Here is a 17718-nt window from a genome sequence, read left to right as displayed (position 1 = left end):
GACAGACCCCAGTCAGTCAGAGTCAGCAGCCGCACATCCAGCACAAGAACTGTGAGCACAGGGGTCTCCCAGGGCTGTGTGCTGAGCCCCCTTCTGTACACGCTCTTCACGTATAACTGCATGGCCTCCCAGAACAACACAAGCATCATCAAGTTTGCTGATGATACCACAGTCATTGGACTGATCACTGGTGGTGACGAGACAGCGTACACTGAAGGAGGTGGCTGAGCTGGTGGCCTGGTGTCATGACAGCAATCTTGAATGCAGACAAGACCAAGGAAATGATTGTTGATCCAAGGAGGAAGCGGGAGCTGCACACACCCCTGTACATAGGTGAGACAGAGGTGTAGAGGGTGAAAACCTTCAAATTCCTTGGCATCCATATCAGTGAGGATCTCACCTGGTCTCACAACACACACCTCATCATCAGGAAGTCCCAGCAGTGACTACCTTCTGAGAAGGCTGAGGAAATTTGGCATGCCAGCCAAAATTCTCAGCACCTTCTACAGGGGTACGATCGAAAGTCTTCTTCCCAGCTCCATCACGGTCTGGTATGGAAACTGCACTGCTCAGGACAGAAAGGCTCTCCAGCATGTGATCAAAACTGCACAGTCCATGTCAGGAGCAGCCTTCCCCTCACTACAGGACATTTATCACACCAGGGTCATCAGGAGGGCCCACAACGTAATCAGGGACAGTATACACCCCCAGCAAAGTAAGAATTTCATTGTACAGTGTAACTGCCTGTTTCTGCTGTGCATATGACAATAAAACTCTTAAATATTGAATCTTATCCCTCCATTTTGTGCATTCACACAGGTGTAGGGTGTCCTGATTTTTGTTGAAAAAGAAGGATGAGGTGTTTGATCATAGTGGTGAAAAGTTGTCCTGGTCCAAAATCTCTTGAGAACTGATGACTGTGAAGGCCATAATGTATGATTTACATCAGTTTTCATACTCATCAAACCATTCAATTGTGCTCAGTGGATGGTGGCATTGACTCCTCCCATCAGGACAGAAATGATGCAGCATTTGCTTACGGGTTGGAGGACTTCATAAGAACCTCTTTGTCTTCACATTCTGACACAGAAACAAATGCAAAACATGTGCACTCTCCACAGACTGCCATATCACTATTTCCATGTGTAAAAAACATGACCTGATCTACAGCTGATGTGTGTAGAACTCATGTTGACATACTAGAGAACAGAGATATACTGATAAACATAAAAATGACAGGCTATTTATTTACTCCTTTTACTTATTATGATTGTTGTTTTATTTTATTTATATTTGTTGTTGTTCTATTGTTGATTTGCTGATGTTGACTTAGTAATTAATTGCACAAATAAAGTTTATTCAGTTCAATTTAGTAATATTCAGAAACCTCACTGTGAAGCATGGTGGTGGATGTGTGATGTCACAAGGCTGTTACCTTAATTTTAAGTCGCCGTTCAGCTGGAGGGAGCAGCATCATTTCAACAGTGTTTGCAAATGATCTTATAAGAACCTCTTTGTCCTCACTGACCTGTGCATGTAAACATATGCAAATTAGGGCCACTTCACGTAAACTCATTGCTTTCTGGTATTTCCATGTGCGAAAGCACAGGTTCCGTTGTTCTTGCATATGGATGTCATGTTGCTGCCTGGATACACCAAAATTCTTTTCAAATTCACAAGAAATATTGAATTCTAGAGTTAAAATAAAACAATAAACCATGAGAAGCCATGCATTGCAGTCATTTTAGCACAATTACAGAGTGTTGCTATGTAAGACAGTCGCCCAATCCCATTTCACCCCTTGCCCCCTACCACTTAGCCCTTACCCTCCCATTTTGTGCGTTCACGCATAGGTGTTGGGTGTCCTGATTTTTGGTGAGATAGAAGGGTAGAGCAAAGTGTTAGGGCTACATGACCCTCCTAACGGAGGTTTTTCAGAGACACTCCAAACAGAATGTTATGAGAAAAAAGAGACAAGGGCAAGATGGCTGCAAAAGTGACCAAAAAAAACCCAAAATTTGAGTATATTCTTTGCTAAATAATTGTGACAACCCTTATATTATCTCAGTTTAATGTCGTTTTGATGTTTTAAGGTCCTTTTCTTCATAACAAGCATAAAAAATCGCTAGTAGTATGCTGATGTCTCTGTAAACTCTGTAAACTCTTTGCTCCCTTGTACAGGCTAGTCATGTACTGTACCCAGAGAAATGATATTATCAGTCATGCCTGTTTTTTTTGTTTGTAAATAAACTTATTTGCTTATCTACAAGATAAATGGTATAATACAGATAAAAAACAAGCTCAGTCAGTCAATCAGTTAATCGATCAGTCAATCAATCAATCAGCAGTCTATCTCTTGGGCTTCCGAGTGGCGCAACCATCTAAGCGTTGGCCCCGTCATCAGGAGATCGCAAGTTCGATCCCTGGTGATGCTACAGTCGTCCGTAGTCTGGAGTCCCAGAGAGCACAATTGGCCTCGCTCTCTCTGGGTGGGTAGGATGGACCCTCCCTTTTCCCCCCATCACTCAGCGCGATGACGTTGCATGAGCGGCAGTTCGGAAAAATGTGGTGGCACTTCAAAGATCTCGGAGGAAGCCTGTGCTAGCCTTCACCCTCCTAACGTTGATAGTATCATCTGATTGGGGGAGTCCTAACTAGCGGGTGGAATTGGAGATGAAATTGGGGAGAAAACTGGGCAAAAATTAAAAAACGTTTATAAGTTGATAAGATGGTTATAGAGTTCAGGAGGACTCATGGTGACCACTCTACACTGCGCACCAATGGTTCAACTAAGAGGAGAGTAAAAAGCTTCAAGTTCCTTTGTATGCATATCACTGATGACCTCACCTGGACCCTCAATATCACCTACTTTATTTATTAAACAAACAAACAAATAAATAATATACATATACCGGGAATTGCCTAAATATAGGAATGACTAAATACATAAATATCGAAATAAGAAGCGATACATACACAATTAATGTGATTTGTTTACCGAGTCATTCATTTATCAGCGTATTTTTCATATTGGCAGATCTGATCTTCCACACTATGCGGCCTAAATCTTTTACCTTTGCCATTTAAAACCCCATAGCTGACACGCCCAGCTTCTGACGGGTCAGTTAAGTTGATAAACAGCCTGTTGTTGTTATTGACAATGGGTTGACAGAAACTCATGCAAAGTGTGACATCATGATACTGGGAACTGTATTCTAATTCAGACGGCATGGCAACAGCAGATGATGGAGATAGCAGGGGTTAAAGAAGACAGCTGTACAGAGAGGCGAGAGACACAGAGTCAGAAGGAGAAGGGAAGAAGACAGACGATCATCAAGAGGAGAAAAGAAGAGCAGTCAGGTAGGAGTTACCTTCACTGAATCAACATTAATGCACTTCTTCTGGTTGCTTTCTTGTTCATTTTTTAAATCTAGGGCGGAATTATAGAAACATCCTTATCTGTTTAATCACTCTGATGAATTCCGTTTAGACTGAATTTAGGGCAGTAATCTTATCCATTCACTCCAGATAAGAAACATATTACAGAAATTTCCTGGAAATTTAACTTTAGGAGAACCACAAAAGTGTCCAAATGTCTCTTTTAGCCTTATATTTTTAGCATTTTTAGGCAACTGAAATAGGCAGAAAAACAAGTTCATAATAACTGTATATTTATTTATTTATATTGCAAAACAGTGGTTTCACTTGTGAGATGTTTTTCCTCTGTTGTTCCAAAATCCTGGAAACTGCAGACACACGTTCTCCACCATATACATCTACACCGATCAGGCATAACGTTATGACCACCTCCTTGTTTCTATGCTCATTGTCCATTTTATCAGCTCCACTTACTATATAGGTGCACTTTGTAGTTCTACAGTTACAGACTGTAGTCCATCTGTTTCTCTGCATACTTTGTTAGCCCCCTTTTACCCTGTTCTTGAACAGTTAGGACCCCCACAGAGCAGGTACTATTTGGGTGGTGGGTCATTCTCAGCACTGCAGTAACATTGACGTGGTGGTGTTGTGTTAGTGTGTGTTGTGCTGGTCTGAGTGGATCAGACATAGCAGTGCTGCTGGGGTTTTTAAACACCTCACCACTGAAGGCCACTGAAGGACAGGGTAAAAGGGGTCGGTGTATGTAGCAATTCCTAAATGATAATTAGATTTGCTAATGTAATATGAATTTGTAAAAAATCTTGTCTTGACCTTTTCAGATCAAGGGCAAAAAAAAGGTTTCTGTAATATGACTTAGAATCATGTTTATTGATAATAATGTAAATACTAATATTTCCTAATAAATAATCAACCTGCTTCTCTTTTTTCTGTCAGAAATGGATCAGAAATGGATTTCTGTCACCTTCCTTTTCTCAGGTCAGTCAACACAAGACAGAATTTGGGCAATACAGCTGTCAGAAATAGAACAGGCCAGGGGTTCTTAACATGAGGGTCCAGACATGGTCACAGGGGCCTCTCAAAGGAGGTGCTACAAAGACATTTACCTTACAAAACACAGAAGAAAAATCATTTTGACGAATGCAAGCAAGCTCTGCTGAATACTTACACCTACAGATTCAGGCCTGGCTATTCAGGGGGTTGTCTTCTCAGTTCAGTCACCATGACAACTTCAGTTAGGACTGAATTTGGGACAGTAGCTATAAGAACAACAGTCCCTAACTTCATAGTCTCATCTAACCCCAGAGAAGAACTGTTACAGAAATATCCTAACTAGATGAAGGCTGTGTCCCAAACTGAAAGCAGCTGTCTTGATGTCTTGCTTTCATGATTTTAAATCAGAGCCCTAGAAGGTAGAGTTGTGATGAAGGTACCTGCAACCGAATCTCATTTGAGACACACTTTGAAGGTGGCAATATGTCAGGGTACCAACAGCTCATCGCTAGCTGTTAGCGGTTAGCTGTGTCAGCATTAGCAGTTTGTGTCTTTCACCCAGTAAAATGTCCTTCAAGAAGGTTAGCGTACATAAGACAAACATTCACCTCATTGCTAAGATTAGTACAATTTAGCACTTGCATCCTAACCACATTGGCTGACACACAGGATTTTGGGAAATGTAGGCAGTGAAGGACACCTCTATGCTTCCATCAATAAATGGCCGAACAGATGAACTACTTGGCTACCTTTTTTTGTGGGCAGTGAATTTTTTATGATATCACAGCAGGTTACATGAGGGCTGGGCAGCACCATGATGGAAGCATATAAACTGCAGTGTTGGGCACGTCTAGAAGTGCACATCTTTTTCCTATTGAGACAAAACAATAGCAAAATGAAGCTCATTAATGAGAGCACAGGCTAGTAAAACTCAACAACCAATTTATTTCCCTAGAAAACATTCACATGACAAGGAACACATTTACCCCAATGAAGACGACATAAATTGAAATCAGAGAGCTGAAATGTACAGAATAAAGACGACAAACATCAGCATATTTACAAACCTAAAGCGTCAATCATCATGATCTAAGGCATACTTCCACAGCATGTATGCAAATGCTTATACCTGTAAGTCAGGTGGCTGACATGTTATATTTGGCTATGGAAATGAGTGTCTGATACTCTGTCAGGTATGTCTTCTTTAATGTCTGGAGCTTCAAATTCAAAGTGTATTTGAAAAGTTTCCTCACCTTTTTGTGTTAATGTTAATGAAAACTCACCAAATAAAATATTACAGTGATGGTGGTGAATAATGTATTGGGGAAACGGAAACTGCAGAGCGGTAACGCCCTGATAAACGGCACATGTCCTTAACATTTCCGTTATTTTGGTTACGTGTTAATGGTCCAGCTGTGCACATAGATTTGCTTGATTAGTAACAGACAGAAGAATTAATAGTTTTCACATAATGATGTCATGATGTTGTTGTTGTTAGTGTGGTTTCTTGTCTAAATACGTTGCGTTTGTCATACTTCACCACTGTGAATAAGGTTAGCTTTTGGATTCATCTTTCAAGGCTGCAGTCTTCTACTGAACAAGGATACAACAAGGAAACAAGTAGATTTACTGATGTCTCGTGGCTCATGTTGTGTTTTATTCCATAAGTGTGCAAAAAAAATGAGGAGGCCCAGATCATCCTAGTGGTTTTATAGACATGTGCCACCAGAGGGACGGAGCGTAGCCATGCCATATTAACACATGGAAACAAGACCCTAATGCATAGCCATGAATTAGTAAGGCGTGGGAATGAGATCATGCCGTACTATTTTGTGACCATGCTTTAGAATCTTGTTTCCATGCCTTATTAAATCATGGCTATGCATTAAGGTCTCAGATTGTCACCAGCGGGGCTCCATAGTTATGACTTGCAGTGAGAACTTTACTGTCAGCACAGTGGGAAAATGAACTACTTTGTCACTGTATTTTGACTGATTTTAATCCTGACGCTCTCCAAATCTTTCATTCCACTGTCCGCCATCAGCTTGGACCAGCTTTCAGGTTTTTTGCAGCGAGCTAGCATTCCTTTGAATATACTATGAATGGAAAGCTGGAGAAAAGCTAAAGCTGCGGCAGTATGCTTTAGCTTAGGACTCTTGATGGATTGGGTTTGTAAGTGCTGATGCTCTTCATCTTTATCATAAACATTTCAGCTCTGATTTCAATTTTATACACCTTTATTAGGGTAAAGGTGATTCTGAAGAGTGGATGTTTGTTTTATAGGTAAAACTTGCATTGGTTTTGTTTATGTTAACCTGTACTCTCGTTAATGTGTGCGCGATCTTACTCTTGTTTTCTCTCGGGTTGTGAGATGGCTGTGATATCACAAAAAAATTCACTGACCACCCAAAAATGGTAGCCGGTTAGGGGCACACCAAACATACCAATAACATCACAATCCAGGCCTGAGAATGAAGATGAATTTGTGCTTATAATTACTATTAAAAATAGTAATAGTAATAATAATAACAACAACAACAAGATGAACAAATCCTACAATTGAAATGCCTGCCCATATGATGTGATCCACCAACTCCGGCGTGTTTGTGTTGTGATTCTTGTTTGTGTTCTTGTGTTATTCTGTTGTGGAAGATGTACACTGTTACAGTTGTATGTTGAGCCTTGTTTTCTCATGTTCTTCACAGCTGTCTGTGGTGTATCTGCATATGTTCCTCATCGGTATCACTTTGTGAATGAGAATAAAACCTGGACTGAAGCTCAGAGCTACTGCAGACAGACCTACACTGATCTGGCCACCATCAACAACATGGAGGAGATGAAGAAGCTGAATGCTATTCTGAACGATAAAACTAGAAGCTTTGTTTGGATCGGTCTAGACAGAGGGAACACTGGGAAATGGCTGTGGTCTCTGGCAGATGAAAGTTTCTACAGGGAGGGAGACACTTACCGAAACTGGAACAGTGGAGAGCCAAACAATGCTGGGGGAAATCAATACTGTGTTGCAATGAGCAAGAACACTGGAACCTGGTGTGATGATGGCTGTGCTGAAACATATACTTTTATGTGTTTTGACAGTAAGAACATCCACATACATGTTAACCAGGGACACTGACCATCATGCATTAAAGCAGTATCGTCAAATTGATCATATAATCCACATTTTTGTTTTCATCAATTTAAGCCTAATATTTTAACAGCCTGAAAAAAAGCTTAATTTGCGGTTAGCAAGTAAAATTGCAGTCATGCACAAAAATCTGGGTGCCCCTGGCCAAATGTACATGTTTTGTTGATTTTATAAGTGTGAACACACTTCTGAACAATATAATGTACAGGTACTGTTTATTGGCTGAATTACATCCTGTGCAAAGGTTTTTCCAATATGGGAAGCTCATCATATAAACAGAAATTGTGCACTAACATTTGCAGGACATATTTAAACGTGTTCTCCGTAGAGGATGTGTTAACTTATTTTCAGTTAGAAAATCAACAGAACATGAAATCGGATGGGGTGTTTAAACTTCTGTGCACAACTGTACGACATTTTGTTTCATTATTTATTGTAACTCTAACATTGTAAAGCAGGAGTCATCAACTGCAGTCCAGATGCGGACCCAGTAAAGTATTTCGGTGGACTGAGAGTTTGATTAGATTATACAAGTATGTTCAAAATAAAATAAACATATATATTTGGTATGTCTTATTTTGTTTTATTAGTTAGAGGGACTTCTAATTAGTGATTAAACATTTAAACCATAGTGGCTGTTTGCTTACTCTAGTTTGTTTGTCTGCACATTTGTGAGTAAGAACTTTGATGTAAAAGGACCTTCCCAAGTTTGAGTTCTACGACGGGTTTTTAAGGCCACTGTTAATCAAAATAAAATTAGTAGACTTTGAGAATAAAGTTGTAATATTTCGAGAAAAAAGTCGAACTATTTAGAGAGAAAAGTCAAGAAAAAGTGGCAAAAAAGTGGCAGTTAGGGTGAGGTTGCAATTTTGTGGCCAAGGGCTTTGCAAAGTGAAGCAGCCCCTTCTCGTGTTAAATGAGGGTCGTTGAGTTGTTGAGTTCTACTTTCATATCGATTCACCCATAAAGAAACACTCAGTCTCCCTGTCTCTCCTGCACAGCAGCACCAGCCTGTTATTAGTATAAGAACCGGCTGAAACGGCTGAGCAGGAAACCGTGTTTATCTAGAATAAAGAGCCAGATGGACGCGGAGGAAACCGTGTTTATCTAGAATAAAGAGCCAGATGGACGCGGAGGAAACTGAGTTTATCTAGAATAAAGAGCCAGACGGACTCGGAGGAAACTGTCTGTCTGTTCTGTTAAAGGAGAATCGCAGGCAGGGTCTCTACACGGCTATCGGGGGCTACATCTCCCCCCATTCAAAGAGGGCATGAAGTTTCACAGACAGTGAGAATGATGATCAAAACGATCCACAAAGAGACAGGAGTGAGAGGAACTCCAGCGCCAGTACAGCAACCAAGACGCCGACAAGCTATGGCAGCCCCCTACAGTTAGACCACTTTATCCTCCAAATATTACGACTTAATTCTTGAAATATTGCGACTTTTTTCTCGAAATATTACGACTTTTTTCTTGAAATAATACGACTTTATTCTCGAAGTCTACTTTTTTATTTTTATTAACAGTGGCCCTAAAACGCGGTCATAGAATTCAGTAGTCCTACTATAAAGCTATTTAAGCTCTGACCAGTAGAGGGTGTGGGCAGTGCACCTGCCCCATTGTAAATGATATGTAAACGATGCACTCGCATGGACATGTTTGTATTTACACACTGAAGCAGCTCGGTTAAACAGTACAATCTCACTGGCTTTTATTATTTTTGCCTAAGTGTTTTAATTATGAAGGTAATTTGACACAGTGTATCTGAGTTATTAATAATGTAAATATAATGTTTTTCAGAAAAGAAGACAAACACTGAAAGATACATACTTATTAATGAGACAAAGACCTGGCGTGATGCTCAGACCTACTGCATAGAACATTACACGGACCTGGTCAGTGTGAGGAACCAGACTGAGAACCAGCAGATCTGGAATTTGGCAAAGAATTCAATTAGCATTCTTGTTTGGATCGGCCTGTTTAATGATTCCCTGAAGTGGTCAGATCAGAGTGACTCCTCATTCCGATACTGGAGGTCTGACCAGCCAGATAATCAGGGTGGAAATGAGAACTGTGCTGCCGTGTCTATGACTGACCAGGGTCACTGGCATGATGTGAACTGCCTAACAATGTACCCCTTCATCTGCCAGGAGAGTGAGTTATATAATATTTCAGTTGTTCAACAATGTGGCCTTTAATTGATAAGGCAAACTAATTAATTACGTTTTTAATGAGATGTTTTTGTGTTCACTGCCTCTTTTATAAATGTAGTACTTTATTCAGAATGCTGTATGTCATCATTATATAATCTGCATGTAAACTATGCACTGCCTTCTATTTGCCTTTAGATCAGCTGATCTTGATCAGTCAGAATCTGAGCTGGAGAGAAGCTCTGAGATACTGCAGAGATAATCATGTGGATCTGGTCTCAGTTCTCTCTGAGAAGATCCAGCTCTGGGTGAAGGAGGTGGCACAGAAAGCCTCCACTGAACATGTGTGGCTGGGTCTGCGTCACACCTGCACTCAGGGTTTCTGGTACTGGGTGAGTGGTTTTTCCATCTGCTATGAGAACTGGGCTCCAGGTAACGGGACAGGAGGAGAAGACTGCAGCTCTGTAGAGAGAACCGGAGCGGTGCAGTCTAGAGGAGGTCAGCAGTGGGTCAGCCTGCCTGAGGACCAGAAACTCAGCTTCATCTGCACCACCTATGAAGGTTAGTTACTGAGTCTAGAGCCTGTATATTCACCTTGATTGCATATTAAATCCCTAATTATTATTTTATTTTTCTTCCCATCAATGAAGACTGAAATTAGGTGTATCCAGCATCAGTGGACTCACATCAGCAGAATGCATTGCTTGCTTTCCTATATAATGGAGTGTTTCACAGGTTAATTTAGGTTTCATATATTTACTTATTTTCCAGTAATCCACTGTATTTGGTGTGTACAGTTCATTGTGTTTCGTAAGCTTTCCTCAACTACCTAACTCAATGTGCAGATCTTACAGGGACCAAGATGTTCAGTAGTTCCAATAGGCTAATGCTACTGTAGATGGAAGCCAAGTAGCCAAGATTTCTGTTCACTCATTCTAATGAGCTAAACCTAATGCTACATTTTTTGCAACAAATTAACATCCTTTCCTACAGCCGATAACCACTTTTTGCCAAGTTCAACAGTGAATATCAACCAATTCATACCAACACCTTTACTTTTAGCTTTCACATTCATAAACCGAATTAGTGATTCAGTAGTTGGAGCACATTTGTAACGTTTGATATGAATGACTGCTAATAGCAAACAATGAGAATAAAATGGATAGTTCCTGTAATTCTGTTTTAATGCCTGTTTTTATGTTATTACAATTATGTTACTTGGTGGGGAAAATAGAAATTATTACTAATAAAATGTAATTTGTTGGTCAATGGTGTATTTTAACATTTTATATCCTATGCCTGTTTTATAAATGCTATAATTTGTTACACTAATTTTGCTCTATTTTGTGCTTTGGCTGGAATATCACTGTAATGTGTGGCGTTGAGAGGCTTACTGCTGTAATTGTTTTTATATTTTTGGTCAATTACAATTTCAATTACAAATTACTTATTTGGGAGTCACACATGGCAAATGCTTTTATTTTCGGGAGACTCTAGGCTACTCAGACATATCATTATTTGTCATGGAAGCAGAATGCTAACAGAGCTTTTGTATCTTTGTGAATTTGGCCATTTTTGACCAGAAATTTACTTGACACCTGCTATTGTTTTTATTTTATTTATATTTTGCTTATAGAAGCAAAATTCAATAATTTTGCTGGGGGCTTATTCTGTTGTTTCTTGATGAGCTAAAATAAATAAATTACATAATGTAGCTGTGGTTTTTGTTGACTTTCTGTTCTTCTTTTGGATCCATGCTGAGTACTAAAACTTTGATAACTAGTAAGACAAGCCCTGGAATATTTGGCTCAAGGCAAGAAAAGCATTTCTGAGAATTTTTATTACCAATATTGCCATAGAAATTTACTGGAATTAGGATTGAAAGATGAAATGAAATATTGTTAATTTTTATTTTTGTGTATTATTTGTAATATAAACTGATGAACCAATAGATTTATTGAGTAGAAGAAGGTCGGAGCTTACTGCCCTCTGTAGTAGCACCCTGATCCAAAGTTTTGCTGACTGTTGTAATGTGTGTATCATGTCTGTAAGATAAACAGGTCCAATATGAATTGTACCATTAGTCAAATAGTTGGATATAAAGGTGATATTACATTCATATGACTGCATTTTCAACTTGTATGTCTAAAGTTCAGTCTTGGAAGTAGTTTTTTTTGTCTTTCACGATGCCCTTATTTTCCTCTGATTTCCCTCTTCCTTTTGCAAGATCTTGTAAAAACCCCACTGTCCTCACTTTTCTGATACATGTAAACCCATGCTACACATATGCACACTCCACAGGCTGCCATATCATCACTGTATCTCCGTGTATAAAGAAGACAACCTGTTTTACAGCTGATGACTATAGACATCATATTGACATATGAATGTACCAGAAGACAGAGATACACATAAAAACATCAGCCTAAATACTTACCTCCTCCTTTTAATTATTATTTTGTTTATCATTGATTATTTGCTGACATGGGCTAGCAATTAAGTGCTAATAGAAAGTTTATTCAGTTCAGTTCAATTCAAAATCATTCAGAAACACAGAGGTATGGTGGTGGATGTGTGGTGTCACAAGGTTGTTTTGTTGCAGTTGTGATCAAAGTTAAAGTTACTAAATCATTCTAAAGTTACTGTTCAGTTACAGGAAGCAGCATTTGCTCAACGTATATGGAAGTGATCTTATAAGAACCTCTTTGTTCAGACTTACATGCATCACATGCAATGCATGTGTGCAATGTGTGCATAAATACATATGTGGTATTTCCTTCTGCAACAGCACCATTTTATAGCTCTATCAACTAGATGCATAAAAAACCTTGATGAATTCATAAGAAATATTAAATGCATAGTTAACCTAAAGCAATAAACCATGAGAAGCCGTGCACTACAGTGATTTTAGCACAGGTAAGTGGTGTTGTTATGTATGACATCCTGCCTTAAAGTTACAGCAAGCATCCATGATTGAATCGTGCTTTTATTTTATAAAGACGATTTTATAAAGACTGATCATTCTGCATTAGGTTCTAAAGATTCTTCCTTCTATTTTTGTCCTACCTAGTAGATGATCTGAGTAGCTTCTTTGGTACAGTGTCATCATACATGGCAGGGATGTCCAATCTTATTCGTAAAGGGCCGATGTGGCTGCAGGTTTTCATTCCAGACAGGCTGGAGCACATCTGTTTCTACCTGTTTAATCTGTGTTTAATGGAGAAACCTAATTTTACACGGTTCTGCTCCCCACCCCAAATGTAGTTGATCAGCTAGGACATGTTTGATGCCTCAAGTTTCTTTAAGGTTGTACTACTCAACTACTAAGTACTTAGTCCAAATTTTGACTTTCAGGCCTGACCAGTTAGTACTGAGTTACCATAAAAGCCCAAAATGACACTGGCTTACATTTAAGTCAAATTTTCCACTTAATTTATATGTTATAAGCAGTTTACTTTTGTGGAGCTAAAAAGTTATAGAAGAACCTGAAGTCAATGATTGTGATCCAATCTTTAGTGCTGTTTCAATTCAAACCCACGTTCACCCACTTTGATAACAAATATACTGGTGTCAATTTGTAATTGCACATTGCATTACATTAGCAACCCTGTGGAATATGATAGTAACCACCCAGCAACACATTAGCAACCACACAGAACACTTTAGCAACCACCTGGGACCTGATAGCAACTGGTTAGGAACATCTTTGCTACCAGATAAAATACTATAGTAACCGTTTGACCACATGCTAGCTTATTGTTAGTATTTTTAAATGACCCCTGTACCATTGTCTACTAAACCTGAATGTCTGATGTAAAGTATCACATGACAAAAAATGGGTCATGAACTTAGCAGAATACTCCACTAATATTCCCATCACAGGTCCTATCTGGTAAATAATGCTGGGTGCACTGAGTAGAGAACCCAGCATTCTCTACCAAACAAATATATTTTATGGTCATGAGTGGGTTTGGCCCACATGAGTTGTGTCAGTAGATCGTCAGGTAGTTGGAATTGTGTGTGGTGTGTTGAGATGTTAGCCTGATAGCTAAACTAGTGTTAGCACCATAACCAACACAAATCTACTGTCCTAGTTTAAGGTTTAGCATGTCGATGTAAGATTGATGATTTGACATTTAATATAATTTAAATAATATCTTTTAATTTTTGGAGTAGTATGTCATCCAGGTATCTTTGGTGTACTGGGAAATTCATGTTGGTGACATACTTTTGGACACAATCACACACATTTAGCTCTACTATTTCCATTAAGCCTTGAGTTTAAACAGATCATAAAATAATACACAGTCTGCTCTGGTCCACAGCTTTTTGGAAAAAAAGATTTCAGTAATCTGCTGTACCATGTAGTCAAAGAGGCCCAAACAACATGCCACTGATTTCGTTCACCTTTGGTATTCCACTGGTAAGTGTTTGCGGCTTATCATAGATCCCCTGTAACCAAATACTGTAGTGACCCACTACTGGCTGGCACTGGCCTCTAGAGGCTCAAGAGGTTCATAAAAGAATGGACTATTTATGTTGTTTGTGTTGCTGTTTGTTAGTTAAAGGTATGTGGTATCTGTTTATTGTGATATTCTGTGTCGGCGGATTTGGGGTGTTGCTGTGTTTTGTGTGTGAGGGGTGGTCACCGGGATCATAAAACCTGTGGGTAATGGTGTCCCATGTGAGCTAAGTGCTTTGTATGTGCCTTTTCTGCAGATGTGTTAATAAAGAGTACTTTTCCCAGCAGAATTATGGTCTCCTGTGTGTCTTACTCCACACCAAAGCTACACTGGTGTCAGAAGTGGAATAGTACCCCCCACACACACAGTGGTCTAGTTAGGAACAGCACTTTAAGAACCTTCCAGGCATGCAGTGAGCAAGGCAGAGCCCAGTAAAAGCGGGAGCCGGTCTAGGAAGGCTTGATGGTGGAGCCAGTGTGAGAAGGTGAGGCTGGTGCAGCGAGACACAAAGGCAGTGACGGCGAGAAGTAGGCCAGTAAAAGCAGTTGTTGAAGGCTGCCCAATGCCCAATGTGTTGTGTATGTGTTAACTGGGATAGTGGAACATTCCATATCCCCTTTTCCAGAGATATTGCAAGCACACCTCAGGGACTCTGCTCGGACTTTGTGAGGTCACTGGGATTCTGAAAAGAAGGGGCTGTGTAATGTCCTGCAATCCCCCGGCCATGGATGTGCGAGAGGCGTGGCCATGCACAGTGACGCAAATAGTTGTTGTTGAAGCTTAAACAAGGTGTGTATGTTTCAGATGCGTGTTAAGGTGCAGGGCTGTGGGGATAGAGTAGTTGAGTTAGTGTCTACCATGTACAGACAGTATTTGTCTGTTAATGACATGTCTGCCTCCCTACCATGTCAGCTAGCACTGAGTGGCGGCCTCTCCTATGCTGCTGTGTTTAATAAAGAACATTCTCTGAAAATGCTATGTTTCCCATATCATTTTCTTCGCTGACACCACAATACATCATTTGTAAGCAATTGTATGCTTGGATGCTTAATAAGTGCAGAAATTAAAGCAGCTCTATGAAAGATTTTTTGTTAAAGCTTAAAGAAGCATTACTGAGAAGGGAAAAAACAAACTGGCTTGTGCTGTTGTGAGTTGCCCTGTAAAGCCCAAAATAATCATTTAAAAGTCATAGGCTTCGATTCGGGAGACCACATCATACGTCTTTATGTATTAATATCAGGCTCAAAAAGAAACTCTGGCTCAATGTTTAGACCTCTAAAGCAAAATCAACCTTATATTAATGAAGGTATGATAACAATAGAAGACAATTCACTCACATCCCCGGAAGACACAACGTTTCATCAAGCTTTTACTGAGTTCTCTCTGAACTTTCTTTCAATTTTCGATTCATCTGCTCGGGGAAGGGGTCCAAAGCACAACTCACATCTGCATGTTGCGTGCAATTACACATTTCCACCAGAGAGGTCTCCAAATCCCCAAAATGTAAATAGTGCAGCTTTGATACAAAAAGGAATAAAATATAACTAAATAAATACATGCAGAACTAAATAGAGAAAGTAATGCTTAAGTGAGTAAATAAATAAGGAGATAAATAACCTAAATATAGGATTAAAAACCAAAATAAAAAAATGAAACCAAACAAAATAATGCATATATCATTTTTTATTTTATTTATTTATTGAGTCATTTATTCATTATTTTATTTATTTTATATAGGTAGATCCGGTTATCCTTACTACCTTTCCCGTTATAAACACCATAGCTGACACACCAGGCTTTTAAAGGGTTAATCAAGTTTATAAACAGCTTGTTGTTGTTGATCATGTTTTGACAGAAACTCATGCAAAGTATGTTATGACCGTTTGGCCAGTGAAATGTCACCTGAATCTTTCCTGTTCCAGATAACATCAGTTAGCAGGACAGCAAAAATGGGAGAAGTTAAAGAGCATAGAGATATACAGAGAGGAGAGAGAGATTCAGAACCAAACAGTGAGGAGAAGAAGACAGAAGATCATAAAAAGGAGAAAAGAAGAACAAGCAACTAGGTAGGATTTTCCTTTCTTGTTGGTTCCTTCCATGTATATTTTTGGACATTTGTCACACTGTGTTAATGGTGTGATGTTCACATATATTTTAAAATATTAAAACCGCTTCTTTTGTCTATCAGAAATGGATCAGAAATGGGTTTCCATCATCTTCCTTTTCTCAGGTCAGTGTGCGTTTGAGAGTGAACTCTTAATTCAGTTCATTTCAGTTTTGTAGGCATGTGTGGACTTTTAGTATCATTAGCATGGACCCCTGTTTCCTCAGAGTAGAAATGTTTTTCCTCCTCTCTGTTCCTGACAGCAGTATGTCCAAAAAGGTTTCTTATTATATCATGAGTTTCACTTACTATTGTTAGGATTTAAACTGCTGTTCTATCTATGTCGGATGACAAATTTGTAGATATTCCTATGCATTATTGTTATGCCCAGGAAACAAAATGACATTTAAGCATCCCTAAACCCTCATTAAGTATGCAAGGATTTATAAATATGCAGATTATGCAAATTGAAAACATCCACTTGCCTCCCAGCTCCCAAACCCCTCCCCTTCCTTTCTGCCCCAGGCACTCTGTGGTTTTACCTTTAGCAAATGAAGAATACAGCCCTCCACAGTGGGTGCCCACCCATTTTATCAGCTCAACTTACTATATAGGTGCACTTTGTAGTTCTACAGTTACAGACTGTAGTCCATCTGTTTCTCTGCATACTTTGTTAGCCCCCTTTTACCCTGTTCTTCAGTGGTCAGGACCCTCCATGGACCCTCACAGAGCAGGTACTATTTGGGTGGTGGGTCATTCTCAGCGCTGCAGTAACACTGATGTGGTGGTGGTGTGTTAGTGTGTGTTGTGCTGGTCTGAGTGGATCAGTGTCCTGTGACCACTGATGAAGGACTAGAGGATGACCAACACAAACTATGCAGCGGCAGATGAGCTATCGTCTCTGACTTTACATCTACGAGGTGGACTGACAAGGTAGGAGTGTCTAATAGAGTGGACAGTGAGTGGACAAAAAACTCCAGCAGCACTGCTGTGTCTGATCCACTTGTACCAGCGCAACACACACTAACACACCACCACCATGTCAGTGTTACTGCAGTGCTGAGAATGACCCACCACCCAAATAGTACCTGCTCTGTGAGGGTCCATGGGGGTCCTGACCACTGAAGAACAGGGTAAAAGGGGGCTAACAAAGTATGCAGAGAAACAGATGGACTACAGTCTGTAACTGTAGAACTACAAAGTGCACCTATATAGTAAGTCGAGCTGATAAAATGGACAATGAGCGTAGAAACAAGGAGGTGTATGCATGCAATGTTATTGATATTCATTTGCTTTTCTGATTGCATGGCATAATAGGTCCTATTATATACAACACATTAAAAACTTTTAATATTGTTAAAACATGTTCAAACATCAATGTCTTAATATGAGCTAACATGTAAACAAGATACACATAAAAATCAAATAATTTAGTTACTGTATTGGAATTACATATACGTTCTTTGT

The 17718-nt window shown here is 39.5% G+C and overlaps 1 protein-coding gene across 1 annotated transcript; it reads left to right on the top strand.

The window, feature by feature from the left end:
* The first annotated feature begins 3298 nt into the window (after positions 1-3298).
* Positions 3299-11951, top strand: LOC118803543 (macrophage mannose receptor 1-like). Its single transcript, XM_036564033.1, has 6 exons — positions 3299-3360; positions 4333-4374; positions 7095-7484; positions 9335-9688; positions 9883-10245; positions 10335-11951. Exons 2-6 carry the CDS (start codon positions 4335-4337, stop codon positions 10337-10339), a joined length of 1152 nt encoding a protein of 383 aa, XP_036419926.1. The 5' UTR covers positions 3299-3360; positions 4333-4334; the 3' UTR covers positions 10340-11951.
* Positions 11952-17718: the final 5767 nt, after the last annotated feature.

The sequence above is a fragment of the Colossoma macropomum genome, unplaced genomic scaffold (genome assembly GCF_904425465.1).
Source record: "Colossoma macropomum unplaced genomic scaffold, Colossoma_macropomum, whole genome shotgun sequence".
Taxonomy (NCBI): Eukaryota; Metazoa; Chordata; class Actinopteri; order Characiformes; family Serrasalmidae; genus Colossoma; species Colossoma macropomum.
This window is presented reverse-complemented; position numbering and strand designations above follow the sequence as displayed.